The sequence below is a fragment of the Myodes glareolus genome, chromosome 23 (assembly GCF_982192425.1).
Source record: "Myodes glareolus chromosome 23, mMyoGla1.1, whole genome shotgun sequence".
NCBI lineage: Eukaryota > Metazoa > Chordata > Mammalia > Rodentia > Cricetidae > Myodes > Myodes glareolus.
The window spans coordinates 49,871,375-49,891,807 of NC_142048.1; the positions used below are offsets into that span (position 1 = coordinate 49,871,375).

General features: G+C 43.6%; 3 protein-coding genes across 4 annotated transcripts; 2 read left to right on the forward strand and 1 right to left on the reverse strand.

Annotated features, from left to right (window-relative positions):
• Positions 1-994: 994 nt before the first annotated feature.
• On the reverse strand, positions 995-17,320 carry LOC125414560 (beta-defensin 12-like). Of its 2 annotated transcripts, XM_048456635.2 has the most exons (3): positions 3,488-3,545; positions 3,094-3,135; positions 995-1,293 (listed from the first exon to the last, which is right to left on the reverse strand). In XM_048456635.2, exons 1-3 carry the CDS (start codon positions 3,537-3,539, stop codon positions 1,169-1,171), a joined length of 219 nt encoding a protein of 72 aa, XP_048312592.2. In that variant the 5' UTR covers positions 3,540-3,545; the 3' UTR covers positions 995-1,168. The 2 variants fall into 2 exon arrangements, 1 of the variants encoding a protein (XP_048312592.2); XR_015736127.1 differs by lacking the exons at positions 3,094-3,135; positions 3,488-3,545 and adding an exon at positions 17,115-17,320 and having other exon boundaries at positions 1,180-1,293.
• Positions 6,236-8,884, forward strand: LOC125414273 (beta-defensin 15-like). The gene is made up of 2 exons (XM_048456133.2): positions 6,236-6,284; positions 8,721-8,884. The coding sequence occupies exons 1-2, from the start codon at positions 6,236-6,238 to the stop codon at positions 8,882-8,884; spliced, it is 213 nt and encodes a 70-aa protein (XP_048312090.1).
• Positions 16,603-18,880, forward strand: LOC146890555 (sperm-associated antigen 11B-like). Its single transcript, XM_087900795.1, has 3 exons — positions 16,603-16,720; positions 17,180-17,350; positions 18,468-18,880. Exons 1-3 carry the CDS (start codon positions 16,603-16,605, stop codon positions 18,485-18,487), a joined length of 309 nt encoding a protein of 102 aa, XP_087756921.1. The 3' UTR covers positions 18,488-18,880.
• Positions 18,881-20,433: the final 1,553 nt, after the last annotated feature.

The window sequence follows — 20,433 nt, forward strand, 5'->3', positions numbered from 1 at the left end:
TGTAAGGCTTTGAAGATGGCATAATTCTTAAAATTGCTTCCATAACCTTTAGTGGTGGAAAAGCCGTGTGTATTTGTATTACACAGCTATGTGCTACCAACAGACCTTAATTTTGTCCGAAAGGCGAAGGAACCAGTGTAGTTTTGTGTAGTACAGTTATCTGGAAGGATAAAAACCAACATCCACAACAGAGCGAGCGCTTGACAGATCAATCTACGTAAATTAATTTCTGGGAAATGCGGAGCTGCCGAAAGGATGAGAAAGATGCAGTGAAGCCATCTTGGAGAAAAGAAAACGTCTAGTCAAGGAATGAAAGTACGGGGAGCTACCTGTGATGATTGAAGTGTTAACCCTGGCCCTCAGCGTGAGATATGATGGGTCCTTTAAAATTAGGGCTTCAGATCCTGCTGTGGTGGCCCATACGTGCCCTAGTGCTCAGGAAGTGGACTCAGGGAGTTTCCGGCCAACTTGGGTTCCGGAGTGAGTACCAGTCCAAGTGGACTGCATACTGGGACTCTTTTTCAACAAAAGTAAAACCAAAAAAAATGTGTACGTTAGTGTAAATTTATTAGGTTGCTGGGGACACTGTCCTTAGAAGGAGTTAGCATGGTTCTTATGGGGATACTGGCTGTTCCCAGGGAGTTTATTATGAAATAATAAAAATGCCCCCCCCCATCCCCGCTCCTCTCAGGCTCCCTGTTTTCACGCAGCACAGGATTTTGCTCTTATTCATGCTCCTCTTCCGGGATGCCATCACCACGATCTGACACAGCGTGGGAGACCTTCTCTACAGTCAAATGTATGAGGTCATCTGACCTTGGACTTTAGCCTGGGAGTGAAATAAACTTTTCTTTATAAAGTAACTGAACTCAGTTGGTGTGCGACAGCAAAAGAAAAGGAGACTGACCTACAGGTTCTCTGCTCTGCGTTCAGCCACACCTACTCTCAGGTGGTGACCCTGTTCCGTGCTTTACGAGAGACTGAGTAGAAAGTATTCGTTGCTGTTTTAATTTTTATCATCTTAAAATGAAAAGAAAGCGCAGAAACAAAAGTGAGGTTGGAGGGACACTGAACCGCATTCACTGGGGCCCCGTGAAGCCACAGAACTTCTGGCTTTGGACATTCATTCAGTACGAGTAGACGGTCCGAAGTGCGATGGCTGGTGTGTTCAGGTCCTCTCCCGACAGCAGAAGAAGTTCAGCTTGCACCTTCCTGCAATCTTCTCATTCTCCAAGCACACCGTCCTGCATTTCCCCCGGCCGAGCCTGCAGGTCTCGCACACCGCAAATTCACCTGTGCCAGGAAAGAGCCGCTGAGATAGATGTTCGCTGGAACTTGTTGGGAATGGGAAGTATCTTAGGCCACGTAAACACGTGTAGGGTTCGCACGTACAGTTACGTAGAGCATTTTCTACAATTAACCCAGAGGCTTTGAGGAGTGGCACAATAGGTCAAGTGTTTATTGGATGCTTATGAGGACCTGAATCTCATCCTGGGCTGGATCCGAGCTGGGGAGGCAGAAACAGTTGAATCTTGGAAACTCAGTAGTCAGCTTGAGTTTCAAAACTCAAGGTATGGATGGCTCATGGGGAATGACATCTAAGTTCCACCTTTGGCCTCCACACGTATATGAACACCACACACAGACACACATATACACGTGTGCGTGTACACACACACACACACACACACACACACACACACACACCTTATATAAGAAAAGCACTACTCCATAGCTTCTGTTTACCATGGTATAGAGCTAAGAAGAGTTAAAAACAAGAGAAAAACCATCATCCATCCAGGTGTTTATTGTCTTTCATTATTCCAATATAAGTGACAGAATAATATCTATTTTTCAGAACTATTAAATGTGCATCTGATACTACTGAAAAATTACTCGTGGAAAGGCAAGGAATAGATTAGGGTTTCAAATCCTTGAAGCTGGAATGAAGGATTTTAGTCTCAATTCTCGCGTGGGTCTAGTAATGGCTGTGTATTTTCAATAAATTTATTAATTTACGTAGCCTTATTCAGCTTAGGGACATAGCAGAAATACCTGTGCACATTTTAAATTTGCTTTGTGGCCAAACAAATTAACTGTGTGATAATGTTTCTGCTGAAGAGTATTTACTTGTAAGGGTGCTTTAATGATTAAATGGCACAATTGATGTGTGTTTATTAAGACCTGGAGAAGTTGGTAGTCTAAGACTTCCATATTTCTCACTCTGGAATATTATCTGAATATATTCAATAAATTATTATTATTATTATTATTACTATTATTATTGTGTGTGTTTATAGAGAGGGAGTTATGCGTTTGGTACACATGCACATGTATGTACAGGTACATGTACCCATGTGTGTGCACATATAGAAGCAAGAAGAAGGCATTGAGTATCCCCTCACTTCTATCACTCTCAGCCTTGAAGCAGGGTCTCCCTTTGAATCTTAGCCATTTTTTTCTAGCTGGACTGGCAGATAAAAAGGTTCCATTGACTCCTAGCTCTGTTTCCATGGTGCTGGGGTTACAGGTTCAAGCAAGGCTGTGTGGGGGTACTGGAATCCAATTTGGGGTCCTCATAGTTACACAGCAAGCACTCCTAACCTGTGAGCTATTCCCCCGGCCTTCCAAGACTATTTCAATATTTATTTAGTGTTTACATTTTGCTGTCTTCCCATGTAAGAGAATCTCCCGTGCACACCCAAAGCTCGTGACTAACCATTATGAGCAGCTTTTTCTATAATAAAGATGACGTATTAGAAAACCATTCCACTTGATCCTCCTTACTCCAGCCGCATACAACTGTGCAGACCTCATTCAATTTAGGTTGTAAGATAAGGGAAGCCGTGATCTCTAGGTAGTGCCAATTGGTGTGGATGAGATTGAACCTAAGCACTGCAAATTAATGGGAAAGTCAATGGAAGAATACAAATAGGATCATGGACACAAGAAGAAGAGAAGATGGAGCCAAGGAGCCAGAACTCAGTCCATACACAACTACCTCCCATCCTTGGCTTCATCAGTCAAAGATAGCCAACTAGGCCTACATCCCCAAGAGAAAATGAGAAAGTATGGGTAAGGAATATAATTTACCTCCTGGAAATGACTGGGAATACTCAAGTCCTGCCCAGGACCCTAAATTTAAAACAAAATACATTTTAGGAAAGAATATTAAAGCAAGAAAATGACATTCTATAAAACTTCTCCTGCATGTGGCATGGCCCATGGGGGACTACCGATGTGACGGCTTCCATCTTTATTTGATTCTCAAGACCAGCACTCCTGAGCCAGGAAGATCAATGTACAAAACAAGAACAAAACGAAAATTAAAGCTCTATTCAGGGGGCTCTTAGGATACGTTAGTACAGCTCCAAGGAATCTTTGGGGGAGAGATTTACTCTCAATTTCAGGGTGATACATGGAAGACCCATTGGGTTTCATGATCTGCCCCCATCACCCCATCAAGGCCCCATCGGCTTTTCTTTACCTGACGGCAGTAGGACTACACTGAAGAACAAAGCACACACAAAAGAAAACATCTCTCTGCTCAGGCCGTGTTTGAGGGAAGATTCTTCAGAACACAGGGTCAGGATTTCTTTGAGGGGACAAGAAAGCATTTATATTTGAAAGTAATAGGTTCTGTTCTTGGTCAGTGATGTGGATCAATAAAGAAAGCACAATTGCATGCTCCATTTGCCGAGATCAAGAACTGGAGCAGTGGGTTATAACCTTGGAGCCTGCAAAGCCTTATTCTCCAACACCTGACCAGCCTGTAGAGTGGAGTGGGTATTTGTTCAAGTTCGGTAGAACGCAGGGTAAAATGCACACCTCTACTGCGGGAATCTAGGGTAGAGGATCTCGATGGTTCTTCGTATCTTCCTAAGATCCAAAGCGCATGTATTGCCTTTGCAGCGTGTCCCGGGGATCTGGTATGACCTCAACACAGAAGTACTTTGAATGCTCATGCTTCCAGAGATCTGGTGGGGACTGGGAGGCAAACCACAGACGTGCACTCTTCTCCTCCTCTTTCTCATGGACGGATTTGGAAATGTTTCAGGAGAATGTGAGGGTGACAGCCCTTTTGCTGAGTTTGCTTCGAATCCCGTGCCTGTCAGACCTCACATCACAGGCCAGTCATAACCATAGTGATCTTTAACAATGAAAAACATGGGTATCGAAAAGAATAATCATGTCACTAATGTGGGTCCTCTGAACTGTGTTCTGCGTATTGCACCCTGAAGTTTATAGTTACATGATGTTTCTGATCTTCAGTCTTGGAGGCAGAGGTAGCTCTCCTAAACTAGCTACTCCAGAGACTTAGGCAGGATCATCATGAGCTAATACACTGCCTGGGATATTCAGTGAATTCAGTGAGCTCAAGACCATAAAATACTTAAAAAGAGGGCTGTAGTGTTTGTCTAGCATACACAAAACCTTATACTCAATTCTCCGGGCTCCCCTCTCTCTCCCTTTACACACACACACACACACACACACACACACACACACACACACATGCATGCACGCACACACAGAGGCACACACATGAAGAATGCAGACTATATAGCTAGAAAGACACCTATCAAGTAGACCACCTTTCATAGGTGATAATTTTTCAAACCTCAGTCTCCTTATTCTTATTTATTTATTATGTATACAATATTCTGTCTGCATGTATGCCTGAAGGCCAGAAGAGGGCACCAGACCTCATTATAGATGGTTGTGAGCCACCATGTGGTTGCTGGCAATTGAACTCAGGACCTATGGAAGAGCGTGCAATGCTTTTAACCGCTGAGCCACCTCTCCAGCCCCATAGTCTCCTTATTCTTAAAGTTGGGTTAAAATTATGAGATATATCTCATGGGACATTTGAAAAACATTGTATGTAACATAGAAGTGTTTAACAGAATGTGTGATTATTATTATTATTATTACTATTGCATTTATATTTCTATATAACTTTGAACAACTATTCTGCTAAATGAGCAGAGTAATAAGGCACCTAAAGACATATTACTCATATACATATTATTACATATCAAGGTATATTACATATACTGAGATCAGGGCATCCCTCAACCCTAGCCAGAGAATCTTGCATTATATGGTAATGAACATAGACCTCCACAACTGGACAATGTGCGGAGAGCAAAAGACTTTGGTTGGAATGTCAGCCATTAGTGGGCTTCTTATCACACTCCTCCACTCAAGGCTCAGAGATCTGTGTGGAAGAGGAGGTAGAAAGACCATAAGCACTTGCAGTAGTGGACAACTTCAAGGGAACTCCTTCGACACTGATGCACATAAGAGCTCACGGAGACTGTGAAAGTGTGCACAAGACCAGTGCTAGTTTAACAGATAAAGCTCCAGCACACTGCAGAGGAAGTGGGCACCAGACTCAGTCCCAGACAAGAAGCTCTTTGTGTGTAGTTGATAGCCCTGGAAGAGGGAGAATCAGTTTTTGTCACTGGAGTATCAACTGGATACTGGATGCTGGATGTATCAACCACACTCCAGGACATGCCTTATGCTTAGGGTAGTTGGCCAACACAAATCAGACAACACGAAGTTGGGTGGGTAGTGAGGAAGATCTGGGAGGAGTTATGGGACAGGAAAGAATATGATCAAAATATATTGTGCAAAATTTGAGAGAAAAAAGAACAAATACAAACAAAACAAGAAACCCCCAGCTAAAGTAAGATGAGCAACACTTGAAATGGGCCACATATGGCAAAGTCCAGAATTTAAAAACAAACAATGGTGTGCATGCTTAGGTCAAGTTCTTAGCCCAGCGTGCACAGTTCGCAAAGATTGAATCTGGAGTTCAGAGTCCACCTGACCACAGAGCACCAGTTCTTACCTGTCATGTGCTTATACTCCCACTACACCTGAGAGCTGACGTTATTAAGGAACACAGCCAGGATTGGCAGTAAAATGACTGGACTCCAGATTCTTCTCCCACGACTTCTGCACTCAACTCAGCCCTCTGCGCCCACCTCTGTTCTCCTCTCATGCCTATTTTCCTTCTTGGGAACTTTCCAGAACCAGAAAAGCAACAGCTGTAGGTTGAGGGACACCCACTGCCTCAGGTAGGCTCCATGGAGCACGGCTTGGGTTCACTCATTCTGTTAAGCTTCACTGATCAAGACTCTTTTAGTCTGGAGAAATGTATAAAGGTGGGTGTTGCTGGCCTTTCCCACGGACACTGCGCTGACCCCTCACGGTCCTCCAGGTCATGAAGACATCCTTCTTTCTCTTTGTTCTTCTCTTCTTTCTGGACTCAGGTAAAGAAAACGAACATCTTTATATGGAGGGTGATCTAAGGTGCTGGCCCAGACACAAAATCTATCCTGCAAATGTCCAGGTGTGATCAATCCTAGGATGGAAGGATGCCTTTGGTCTGTTGCCTTGAAAGAGAACAGTTGCTGCAGAAGGTAAACTTTCCTACAATGAGTCACCTATTTATCAATAATCATGTACTCATACATTGCATTTTCCATTAGTATCTACGAGAAGTTGTCATAGGTTTGAATAAGTTATAGTACATGAAGAAAGATACTTTTTGATGCCTGGGTTTATGCTTACTAACAAAAATAATGAACAAAAATTAAAGGGGTAAGTAAAATGAAAAAAAAACCCCAGATTTTTCAAACATGTTTTAAACATAGAATAAAACAGGCCATAAAAAGATAGAAAAAGAAAGGCGTGGAAGAAGAAAGTAACGGAGCTACATATTCATGTCCTTCATGGCATCAGGCAAAAGACCACACTGGAGATGGCCATTTGTTTACTGCTAATCTAAGGATGGATGCTCCATTGCAGACTCTTGATAATGAAATGCAGTAAGTTCTCCGAAACCAGTGCCTTTAAGAAAATTTCTGTTCTACTTTTAATTTAATGATACTCAGGTTTTTCTCTTTTGGTTTGAAATATTTACCCTAGACACACACACACACACACACACACACACACACACACACACACACACACACACACGTTCATGCAGACAGAGACGCAGATGGGTGAAGGTTCATTTCAGGGACATACAGGTAAGAATTGGTACTCTGTGTTACACGGTGAGAGCTGTGTGGGCTATCCTTCCCATATAAGGGCTCTCTATGCCTCTTACACTTCTGGCAACTTTGAAAAGATGCAGCTGTATCCTCTTCAAAATTAAGGCACAGGGATGCTTCCTAATTTCAGGGAGCTGAATGAAGGGACATTTGAGAGCCAACGTGAATTTAAATTTACTCCAGGTTCTAGTGATGTATCAGCCTGTATGTGTTGCTCACCATTTTGTGTGTGCCCCTGGTCTATGTTGTGACAAGTCTATATGAATGGGTTTTGCATCAGGATCTGGAGATCTAGACCTTCAGTGAATGAATGGTTTATCCTGCATCCTCCTGGCACTGATGTGAACATTGGGAGCTGATTAGAGGTATTACGACCATTCATATGTACTACAGAGTTAGTTAACACATTGCAAAATTATCCACTGGAAAATTATCTATCATACCAAATGCACCACATGTGCAGAGACTCCATTTGAAACCACTAGAAAGCTATCAGCAAAGATGTTCTTTTGTTCCAAAAGCTGATGATTCATTACTGTGAATTGGATGTCCTACAAAGACTCGAAGAAGAAGAAGGTCCTGAACTTGTAGTCTGACATAGCCTTACTATATTAGGAGAGCAGAGAAGTCTTGAATATTGCAGTGAAAGCCAGAGTTCAAGGGGCTTTGAAACATGGACCGCTTATACTTGCGAACTGATATTCTCATAGTAGTTAGTGGCTAGTACAGTTGAGGGTCGTCACCCCTGGATTATATGTTTGCATAAATTTAAATTAGCAACTTCATGCATTCATATCAAATGGAATATCGATACATTGGATACCTCCACTGCATGTACTGCAAGTCAGCAACTCTTGAGATTTTGATCCTGGTAAGATGGATTATCTATCCTTAACACGCAGTGGTCTGCTCTTGTGAATGCTGCGGACAAGGTGCTAACGCAAGAACTGGAATTTCATAAAAAATAATTAGTAAGATAATGAGTAAGAGTCACAGCGAGCTTGTCTCAACTACCCCCACCTCCCCTAGAGTGTCTGACTTTCACAGTGGCATCCTGGAATGTGGTAGAGAAATCAGATGTCTCTCTCTACTTGGGAATTGTGATGGCCCATTAGAAACCCATGGACAGAGATGTTCTTTGGCTTCAATCTGCCTGGGCCACCATTGTGAATTGGATAGTCTACAGGCTCTTTATTTTCTGACTACTCCATTAAACTTTTGTTCTATGTATACAGCTACCCCTTTTAATACTAGTCTTGAGCCATCTCCCCCTTCTCGGGTCTTGCTCTCAAACCTTACAGAGTAGCAGTCTTTGAAAGTATCTTAGGGAAGTTCCTAGCTGTGAAAGTATTTATGAGCTGAGTCGATATTCTTTTTCCCTTCAGATTTGTATAAAGGGATGTCAGCTTCTGTCTTCCAAAGTCCTAATCCAAACTCTCCAAGTATTACCTAGTTCTTTCTGATCTTTTACCTTGTGTGACAGAAGACAGAGATGCCACACAGAAAATGCCCGTGCTAGTAACTCACCCACTAGAGACTAGCACCTGTAAAGAGACTGTTGCTGACGTTCTACACCAATCACAAGTAATAATTAGCCACATTTGAAAGAAGAATTAACCTGAGTGGGGGTATTTCTTCTTTTTGTAGCCAAGAATGCTTTCTTCGATGAGAAATGCAGCAAGCTTAACGGGAGATGCACTGGTTACTGTCTGAAAAATGAAGAACTTACTTCTCTCTGTCGGAAGTCTCTGAAGTGCTGTGTGACAGTCCAGCCATGCGAAAGGAGCAAAGGCAACGATTCAGCTACATAGAGATTCAGAGATGACCTAGCTGTGTCTTTTTGCTGTGGCATCTGCTGGAAGCAGATACGCCAATGAAAATAAACAGCTGTTTTTCTTCAACTTGTCAACTCCTTCTTTCAGACGGCCAAGAATGGCTATCTAAACTTTACGGTCCCTCTATTCTTATTTATTGTTCTATGCTTTTGGGGTGAGGCAATTGTTCCAGAGAGGTAATTGAACAGCCAAGAACCATGTAGAAACAGAGATAGCACACAGAAAAAAGTAAGAAGCAGTCCACTTCTCCGATGCCAGCTATTTTTTTTTAATAGTTATCAGAAGTATAGTGTTTGGCTTTAGTTCACTATGATTGTGTTTTTATATCTAGTTTGTTTTGATGTTTTTGCTATTACGGTGGTTTGTTTTCACTAAGGTGATACTAGGGATTAAGCCCTCAAGAGAAGACCATTCACTAACATGACCATCAACAAACTTGATTCCCCTTCCAACAATACACAAATCACAAGGTAGAAACATGAGAAATATGAAAAAGCAAGGAAGCACAATTCTTCTAAAAGCTCACAACTCTGAAGTGGTTAAATTCAAACATTGGAATGGTAGAAATGGCAAAGAATTCAAATTTACTTTTGAAAACAATTGATAAATTCATTTCCAATTAAAATAAACAGAAAGATGAAGAAAAAGGGAAATTCATAATCTGGAGTTGGATATCAACAACCAGGTGAGAAATTCGTTAGAGATAAAGAGATTTTGACAAAGCAACAAAACAACATAGAAATGAAAAATCAATGAATCAAACAAAAAGTTCAGTACAAAACATTACCAAGGATACCACAATGGAAGGCAAGGTTGAAGAATTACTACATTTAGGTAACAATAAAAATTCATGACTGAAACATTCAAAAACCATGGAAAACTATTAAGAGATTGCACCCATGAATCTGTGGTAGAGAAAAGAGGATCCAACAATTGGCTAAAAGCACATACACTTAGTCAATAAAATTATAGAAGATAATATCCTAAGTCTGGGGAAAGAAATGATATTTGAGGATATGAGTCTTTCAGAGTGCAAATAGTAATTGTAGCTGTCTAGAACGAGCTACAATATACAACAAACCCACGTGGGAGTTTATTGATAGGGAGATGAAAGGAGAGGGGATTGTGACAGTCAACTGGGAGAGGGGGATTAAGAGAGTAAGGGGCAGGCGGAACTTGCTTGTGAGGGACCTTTTGTGCAAACATGCCTACAGAGCATTACACAGCTAGGTAATGCATGACAGAGCCACACAACGCATGACGTGGCCACCCAGCGCATGCCTTGGCCATGCAGTGTATGATATAGTGACGTACAGCATAAGGCCCCTGGGCTGACTAAGTATTGCCTGTGAACTCACCTGCCGGTTGACAGGGGGTAGGCCAGCATAATGCCTGTGTCCTAACAGTAGTGACCAGAAACAAACCTATCCACATTGTGTCATAGTTAAAATTCAGGACTAGAACAAATAGAGAATACTGAACATTGTGAGAGAGAAGCGCCCAGATTCTTACAAAGGTAGGGTAACAATAAATAATAGCAGGAACAGCATAGGCTGGGAGAGCAGGAAATGACTTAGCTCAAGCCCTGAAACAACAGAACTGCCCACAAAAATCTTGCTATCTTGCAAGGTTAAACTGTAAAAGTCAAAGGATACATGAAGACCTTCCACAATAAACATATATAAAAGCAATTCATAGCCATCAAGCCAGCATGACAGGAGACACTAAAGGGGCCTTTTTTTGTGTGTGTGCCTCATACAGACTATGTAGTGAGGTAGCAGCCATACAACCCTGGGGTGGCTAGGGTACTGCCTGAGTGCATACTGTCAGGCAACAGGAGGTAGACCAGCATAATGCCCGAATCCTAATATTCCTACCTTTGCTTATTATAAAAATGTGGGGAAATTAAAGGGGCCAAAGGTGGGACAGGGATGGAGGCACTGGGCTTTCAACACTGCTTCCTGCTGATTTGTGGGCATTGAAATCTTGTGGGGAGAGGAGACCTGAGAAAACTGAGGAGCTGGCCATGTCCTGGAGTAACTGCTTGCCGCACTTCTGTCCAGGCTCTGTGGAACTGACTGATGCCTTTTGGACTTGGTGAGGAGATGGCAGAGCAGAGGACAAGGCTAAGTTTAGGAAAAATAAATTTTCTTAGGTCTTGGTAATTGAGGGAGGAGGATGTCAAGACCAGGGAAAGGTGGGGTGGCTTAGGCTGTTGATTGTCTGTACTTAATCGGAATGTTTCTGTCCTATTTGAGGTGAATCCAAGTGAACTTTCAGGAACTTACAAGATCTCTTCGAGTTTGTGAAAAGATAGGTTTAGACAGATCAGCATTTTCACTGTTTCTAATCTGCACTGAAATTTACATTGTAGAAAAGGCAGTGTACTCATGCTGGAAATTATTTTGGTTGAAACATTAAACTTCTTCTATCCAAAAACTAGCACAATGTTTCTAGCACAATGAAAAACACCCCCTTAAGTCTATAGATAGGAAAGAACCAAATGGAATTTGAAATCTTAAGCTTGTAGCCGTGATGATGGTGGTAGTACTCTGTCAGAGCAAGATCAATAGCTTATCAGAATTTTGTTGATTAATGTTAAGACTATGAACTTCTCATGTCTTAATACAGTAGCGTAATGAGAGAGAGAGAATCTAAACATGTTTCATTCTTTTAAATGGCTCGGATCCCTTGCCTTTATCTTCACTTAAGCTCTTGTAATCTTAGGCCTTTCTAACTTGCTTTTACACACCTTAATAACTTGCATTTGTATAACTTAATAACTCCTAAGAATGTCTTCTTTTACTCTATGTCTTGGTGTGTGGTCACCAAGGAATGCTGGCCTGGGATGTCTTCAGTAACCTGAAGACACACTGTAAGTCCAGCTCCTCCCCATGCTGGGGGAGATCCTCCACCTGCCCATAGGTCCAGCTCCTCCCCATGCTGGGGGAGATCCTCCACCCGCTTCTGGTTCCCTCTAGCACCCCTGGCATTATTGTTCTGTACTGTTCTGTCTCTTTTACTTCCTCCAACTAAGAAAAGGACTCTCAGCCATAAACTCATGCAGTTGAAGAAGACGGAAGTTGGAGGAACAACTGAATAAAGTAAATCCTGGGAGCTTAAGCAAGCTACTTCAACCATAGCATTTACCTCTTCATTTTCACTGAGTAAGTTATGGGACATTGTAAACCATAGCCCGCCTGCCTACCTCCCGTAAGGAAGCTTAGATTAAGGAGGAAATGAGAGAAAACTAAACAAGGTAGAAGTGAGAATTCCTCGACATCGTAGGCAGTCTCAGCTTAGGTATTGTTCTTGGGATTTTAGGTGATGAGACTCAACTGTTCTCCACTGTGGGGCAGCCCAGGTAGAGCTGACATGTGGAAATGAGATGCCCTCTCACATCTGTGGCCTTCTGGCTGCTTTGCTCTGTCCCTTAAGCTTGACCCTCCCTTGTATCATGTCAGAATGTCAAGATTAAGAGGACCACATTGTGTTGGTTAGAAGAAGGACTTTATTGATAACAAAAAAAGTAGGTACTGCTTAGACCCACTGAGGAAAATCTTGAGTGAGGGTCAGATGTCAGTAATCTCTGGCTCCTGTGCTAATGTGTGCATTTGATTGTCCCATAAGTGCCCTTTAAAGACTTTATATCTTTGAAGTGGGATTATATCTCCTAACATCCAATGTCTACATTAATATCAGTGAATTCTTGCTATCTGCGCCACACAGAATTACAGTCACATCATCTTGGTTTTAGCAGGAAAGGAACATAACCGGTAGGAAACAATACTGCGCTCTCAAGGTCTTATATACACAACCAGAAACCCACCACCTCACCACTGTCTTCTCTCCGAAAACACAGATCTGCAGCTTTTACACATGACCCCCAGTGAAAGTCAACATGAAGAAGAATTGAGAGAGACCTTGAAACACACAGCTCTAAATGAGATGTCTCAATCAAATCCTTTCCCTTAGAACTCAGGGAACCCTGTGGAAGAGGAGAACACCCGGAGAAGAAGGCCCTGTAAAACAGCTGAACAAAGCCCACATGTGTAAAGTTTTTCCGGCTTGCTAAGCCTCTCCACCAAAGAAATAATCCAAATCAGGCCAAATCAAACTGAATTAGAGAAGGCCCAGGTTTCATGGATGCCAGTGCTCCTGGGAGGCCCTCCAGGAAAACACGGAGAGGGGGAAGGAGAACCAAAGAGACCACGTGTTCCTTCTCTGGGAGGGCAGTTTAAATAGCCTGTGGGAGTGGTCTTGACCCTCTCTGGGGAGGGGTCGCTATTTGGCGGGCTTTCTCAGGGGTGGAGTTTGGACTGAGGCAACTCCCAGAGGAGGGGGCTTGAAATGGAACTTTCCACTCAAACATTCCAAAATGAATGTCAGGGGCTAGGGTGATGCTTCCAACCAAACATTCCAGACATTTTTGGATAAGGATGTTTGGGGCTGAGGTGACACTTTCAACCAAACAATATGAACTCACAAAGATTAAAGCAGTGATCACGGGGCTTCCACGAGTCTGCACCAGGGCCTCTGCATATATACCACAACTTTCAGTTTACTGTTTTTCTGGGGCTGCTGAATCTGTGAACAAGTGGGTCTCTGATCCTTGTGCCTTCTCTTGGGGTTCTTTTTTATCTTTCTCTTTGCTTGGATTGTTCAACTTGATATCATGGCTTTTGTTTTATCTTAATATATTTTATTTTGTTAAAATCTTGAATTGTGTCCCCCAAATAAAGCAGATCCCCAAATGATTAACACCATAGAAGGAGGAGGAGGAGCAGAATTGAGTCCATATGCTTTTCAGTTTAAACTTTATATATGGGGGAGGAGAGAGGGAGGGGAGGAGAAAATGATGAAAAAGAGAAATTGAAGATTGGCAGAAGAAACATAGGTGATCAGATTCATCACCCAGGCCCTTAGTGGAAAATACCAGCAAGCAAAGGGTAAGATTTAGAACACTGGCTGCTCAGCTTTTTTGCCTCCTGTGACAGATTTAATGTGTGTCCCCAGAGGTTCATGTGTTCAGGTGTTTGGATATTTGGTTTCCAGTTGGTGGAAAATCCTTCAGGGAGCAGAGGTGCCTAGAGGAAGCAGTCAGTCAGGCTAGGCCCTTAGTCTTTTTCTGCTGTTAGTCCTTTGAGATGCTAGAAGTTCCAGCCTCGTGCTTCCTCTGCCATGAGTTTTTCACATCTTGCCCATCATGCCGGAATGCACCCTCCCTTACTGTGAGTCACAACAATTCTTGCTTCCTTAAGTTGTTTCTCAGCAGGCATTTGGTGACAGCCACAGAAAGGTCCCAGATATGCCTCATCCCACTGATAAATACTGAAAACTATGAATGTGAGCATTAGCCTAGCTTGGGCCCAAAACTTTGTCTTGAGTTAGATTCAGATGAGGGGGGCAAATGCTCACATAGGATGCTCTTGCTCTTCAGCTTTAATAACAAGGTACTAACAAAACTCAGCACACATTGGATGATATTGCTGAGAAGCCTGCTCTTTTCTGAAGGGAAGAGGAGGAGCAGTCATCTGGGGGAGAGGGAAGGTGGTGGGGATACCTGGAAGGAGTGGAGGAAGGGTAGGCTGTGGTAGGCATGTGTTGTACAAAAGAAGAATAGAAAAGATGAAAAGCAGATGTAAAAATCAACGTACATGCTGTGTATGTTTTTGTCATTACAGGATGCTACTTTGGGCCGGGTGTATAATGTTATTGTGTGCCAATTAGCACTTCTCTCTCTTTCAGCATTCATTGTTTTGGGATGTTGCGAAGGTTAGAGCTTTTCTCTGCTAGCTCTTCTTAAAACACATGATTAAGTTTTGTAAACTTAAACTTATATACAGCAGTCACCTTACTATATTGTCAAACACCAGAGCTCGTTCCTTGCACCTAGCTGGTATTTGGGTATCTGTTATCCCGCCCCCTCCACTATCCTTCCTCTTCCCAGTCTCCCCACTTCCATGAAGTCCTGCACTCTTCTAAATGAACTTTCCTCCTCTCTATATAACATTACCTAGGAAGTCCACTGAGTTATCCTGGTGGGCATGCCCAGTTTCACTTTTCTTTCCCATGAAGAGATGAGTATTTTCAATTGTAGAAATAAACTAAGATTTTTTTTCCTATTAAAACAACATGTGTGTGCAAGCGAGACACATTTGCAAAGTGTTACTCTCGTGACCCTTCCCAGGAGTTGATGGTGTTGTACGAAGCTCTGTCCGACAAGCAGAGTTGGAGTCTCTCACTCTATCAATGCCAACAATACGCTCTGACCTGGGAACTACCACTGCGTCATACGTCCATTTTGGAGGCTGGCCACTTTTCCGTTTTCACTTGCTTTGTAGACCCCACTCTCCCAACCATAACTGTGATTTCTCTTTAAACAATTTTGTATCACCATAAATTAAACTGGCTCCTGATCCAGAGTCGACTAAGATTTGAGTTGGGGTGGTTGACCCACTTCCCAACAGATTATGAATTTATGTGGGGGTAAAATATTCATGGGTCCCCCTCCCATTCCGAGAGCAAATCATAAAGCAGAACAGGAGTCATTGGAGCCATGGGGACCCGAGGGGCAGTCCCACCCAGAAGATGCTCTGCCTGGGATTCTCCTGGTCACACCCTCCAGCTGAGAGCTTTGATGCCCGGGGCGTTCCCAGGCAGTTTCTGCTGGATGGTGTGTAGGTGTCTATACCAATGCCCTATCGTCTTTCTGTTGCTTACTTTTTGTCCATTTATTCTGCTTGTTTTATACTTAATAACCCCACCATTCAAAACCGAAAACACCGCTTCCATGCAAAATACACTGGGCATTTTATGAGTAAAATAACTCTTGACCTATGGTACTTGGGTTTAGTCCGGATCCTGTTTCCTGGGCTATGCATGCTTGAGGGAAGGTAACGAGATGAAGGCACCTGCCTGGTGAAGAGGATGGAGCAGAAAAGGGAGGAGAGCCTCCTGTGTGGTTATCACTGCGAGAGAAAACCTGGGCTCAACTGTAAGACGTTTTCCTGCAAAACTGAGTTGGATCTAACAGCATCACCAGGAGGTGCCAAGGAGTAAAATGATGAAGGAGAAAGGGAAAATGAAGATGATTCAGGTAACTTAAAATGAAAAGTGAGATAGTAAAGGAGATGAAGGGCAAGGTCGGAGTAAAGAAACAGGGAAAGAGACTGAACAAGAGGAAGAAAGAGCAGCCATGAAAATCTTCACAGCTGTGACTGCCTGGAACCCTTGCTAGCTGGGATGTCTTAAGTTTTCATGTACAATATTTTCCATTAAAACAACGTGTTGTACAGACAACATAGAATCATCTTGGTAGCCTTACGCTAATCACTGTTTTGATGCCTTTGGGGAGGGGCACTGAAAAGTAATCAGGGAAATGGTGATTTATATGCTAATAACGCTTATTTTTCCTCTCCGTGCCTCCCATTTTCATCTAATTTCCTAGATTCTTATTCATCAAGCTCACCCAAAGCATTCAGGCATATTATTTACTTCCTGAAAAAAACCCACATAACTCAAAAGTTTGTTCTGGGACCGGTGTGGGAACTGACACGTCTTCTGGTGACCTTTGTGGCTGTGTGCTCTGTCTGGAGGCCCCCAGCCCAGTTTCCCAGCACAGCTGTTAGAGACCCTGCAGCTGCTGCCCATCCACCTCGGGTCCTGCTCTGCTGGCAGTCCCCTCTACAGCCATGAAACAGAGAGCCCTTCCTTTCTTTGTCGGCCTTCTTGTGGCCCTGCTGTTTCCAGGAAAGGCAGAAAGGTGGCTTAGTCCCGGGGGTCAGGCTCTTTCGGCAATTGTCACTGTGGGTTTGGAAGTATGGGGTGGGTCAGAAGGCATCAAAGTCCTAGAGCCCAGAGCCCATTTTCTCAATGAAGCTTTTGGGGAGAAGTCAATGTGGTGGGGTCTCAGATGAGCTAGTGGTATTAGCTATCCAAGAGAAAGAATTCCTCCTCGCTATCTCATGTTACACAGTGGACACCGAGTTTTAAATTTAGGGACTCGCGGCAGGCGCATTCAGGATGTCCAAGGCAAACGTGGAGCCTTTGTAGCTGAGGTACTCAGACCCCCTGTTTTTGGCACATTTTCCTCCATGCCACTCTTTTTCCTTTATTGCCCCACATATGTGAATAACAAATACATACATAAAGAATACATGTAACCCTCACGGTTCATTCCAGCCTCTTGCTAACCCCCACTCACCGTTAAAACATGCTCCATCCTCTTGGGTTGTTGAACAGAGTTCTGAACATCCTTAATTTCAACAGGGTTGTCCAGTGCCCTCTCTGTTAACCACTTAGCCATGGAACCTCCCAATTTCTCCAAGCAAGAATTTCCTGGACAAGGAACAAATGGGTCTTGGTTGTTGCATCACAGAGTGAGTCGCTTACCTCCGCACATTCCGCTTTACCCTGGGAAGTCAGACACCAAAGAACAAGGCAAGTTAATTCACTCAGGAGCTATTGAGTGAGCATGATGGGAGGGGACTGCGTGGAGGGGATGAGGTGAGCATCATTGTTTGGGGAGACATGGCAAGTCTTCCCTAGATGTCAAAAAAGTTGAGGGAGCTTGCAGCCTCTGCTGATACTGGATCATTGAGGGTCTCAGGAAACTCAGGAGCCTGGGGGGGGGGGGCGGGAAGAGGTGAATTTTCTGAGTTCACCATGGTAATCTCTTACCTTATTCAAATGTTAACCAGAGGAGGTGAGTCTCCTCCAACCAGGTATCTTCTTCCCCCAGTCTTGGGGGCCATTTACTCAACAGGACTTCATTGAATCCTTGCAAAGTTCTGGGTGGTGGATGAAGTTCTGACAGGGTTTCCTGAGGAAGCAGGTAGAGGACAGACTGTGCTGTCTGCCAACTCCAGCGGGGACAGATACAAGGGATTGGCAAGCACCACAAGCTCCAGCATTCCTGGGGACTCTTCTGTCAGGTCCAGGTTTCTTCTCTGTCCTGAGACCGTAGCCCAGAGCCAGTTTCAAACTCACAACGCCTGAAAGAGTTGGTAGTTCCTGAAATGCTCTTAATCTGAGTCATTTCTGATCCTGAGACAAGGGAAGCATGATCCAGAGCTGGGTCAGTGGACATGGGGCACAGGTGAGGGCGGGAAAATTCCTGGTGATATGCGATAGTTACAGTCCCACCGACTCTGCCTCCCGCTTTATCCCTACCATGATCTTTGTTCCGCTGGAATTCACCTCCTGTTCCAAAAGACTGAAGAAGAGAAAAAGAGAATGCAGTTGCTGCAGCACTAATATAAACAGGCCCAACGGGGGCACAGGCTGCTCTGCCTGCTTGTGCGATGAGGTGATGTCACGTGCACATGTGCTTTAGGTACCACTCCATTCTGATAATATAGGAACTTAGGAGACATTGAAGGAACAGAGAGCTGTGTGTCTGGACTTGTGTTCACGGTTTAGAATGTGAAATTATGAATGATACAAGCCATTTCATATCTATTGCCATCCCCCACGTCATAGCCTGGCCTTTGGAAAGAGTCACTGACTGACTATTGGCATAGTCTGATGATACTAATTTGGACATTCCTTTATACAGAGCCTGGACCAAATTACTGAATTTTCAACCGCAAGAGAAGCGAGGGCTACTGTCAAGAACACTGTAATCTGGTTCAAGCATGGGTAGGCGACCATTCGAGAAAGAACGAAACCTGCTGCTCACATACAAATTGATGCTGCCAGTAACTGAAGCTGGAGACCTGCACACCTTCCAGCTCGCCTGAACTGCGGTGTCCTTCCAGGTGTGGGAGCCCTGGAGAGGCGGCTAAACATGGAAAGGCCGAGGCATCTCTACCCCTGTCAGGCAACCTAAACATTTTATGATGACAAAAGTAAATAACAAAAGCTGTCTACAAAGTAGCTCACAAGAGGCCCATGAACTTCAGAGACATCTTCAAAGTCACGTCATTCCTGCCGGAAGAGGTGGCTATAATAAACCTTCACAGGAAAGCATTCAAACAATGTGTTCTCTCCCTTAAGGAATAATTTTGGTTGCTTTCTTTTGTCGTGCGTCCTAAGAAGTATGAATTGAAAACATGGGTAAGATATACACAGAAATAAATATCTGAATGGACAGAAAAATACATCTGTCTTTATGCTTTAACATGGAAGTATGCCAGACAGTACTGGTGGACCATTAATTAGCTCCTGGGGAAATCTGAGAAGGCTTTGTGAGATGACTAAAACTAGTCAAGTTGGGAGAGGGGACAGAAATTTCTGAACATAGGGTAGAGTTTGTACAAAGGTATAGAGACATGAGGAGTTGGTTAGTCAATTAAATGGGGAGAGTTTAAGCCGAGCTGCAAGGGAGGTCAACTCACAGAAGCAGGTGAGCGTCCATAGGAATTGGTGCAATGTTGCCAAGGCAAACAGATGAACTGCTAAACAAGAGGAAGTTGTAGCAGGTGCTCTAGGATGCTCAGAGCCTCTCAATGCTCATTCTAATGACAGAATTAAGAATGAACTAGAGAGGAGAAGCGAAAAGACCAGGGGAGAAGTGGTTACAGCCATTCAAGTTGGTGAAAGTCAATCATGACTAAAGTTGAGTAACAGTTGAGAGGAACTCAGCAGATGACTCTATAGAAGTGGAGTTCATGGAACTGGTGGCCATGGAGAAGGAGAAACAACAGGGTAGAGGTGAGTTATGTTAACTAAAGCTACCCACACAGTACAAGAGAGGGCACGGAGAGATTGCTCTGGATGCGCTGAACGCTAAAGCATTTGCAAATGTCCAGTGAGGAGTTGAATGGTGTATGTGAATCCCGGGGAAAAGAGGAAATGAGAACCCCAAGTTGCAGTCATTTGTCAGTAAGTGCTAAAACCTGTTGTTAGAGATGCCTTTCTGGGAAAAAGGAATCTATAATTCTGTTGTTTTAACTTCTGCACAGTGGCTGCCCCTTAGTCTACTGTTATTTCAACCAGCAATTGCCGATTTGCAGTCAGAGGTCTGCTTCTCCATCAGTGACCTGGCTGCTCAGGCTATAGCCTGGGATGAATTCTGTTCCCACAGGCACTGGCTCAGTTGCCACCACTAAAAGTAGTTTTAACTAAATCTCTGTTGTTCTATTTATAAATAAGACTCTAGATTCAAAGGCTGGGGTGAAAACCTGCTAGCTCAGAGAGGCTGGGTCACAAGTAGCTACCCTCTCCTGGCCGGCATCTCCAAAAGACTCATGCATGCTTCTGCTCTGCCAAACCACAAAAGGCTGTGCCACTCCAAATCCCTCTCTACTGTGTCCTGTGTCTCTCTATCTCTGCTGGATGCCCCCTGATGCTCTATGGCTACTTTCTGTCAGCTAGCTGGTAACTCCGCCTCCTGACCCAAAATGAGTTTTATTTACTTAATGCAAGGTTCACAGTGTGATTGAATATCCCCCCACATAATTCAGAAAATGAGTTTCTTGATGGGGAAGCTCAGCCAGTCACATTTGGCTAGGGTGTGGCTGCCTGGGGTGAAGGAAGAAGCACCTGGGGATTGGGTGCCCGCCCCTTGTTTTCTCTCTTTC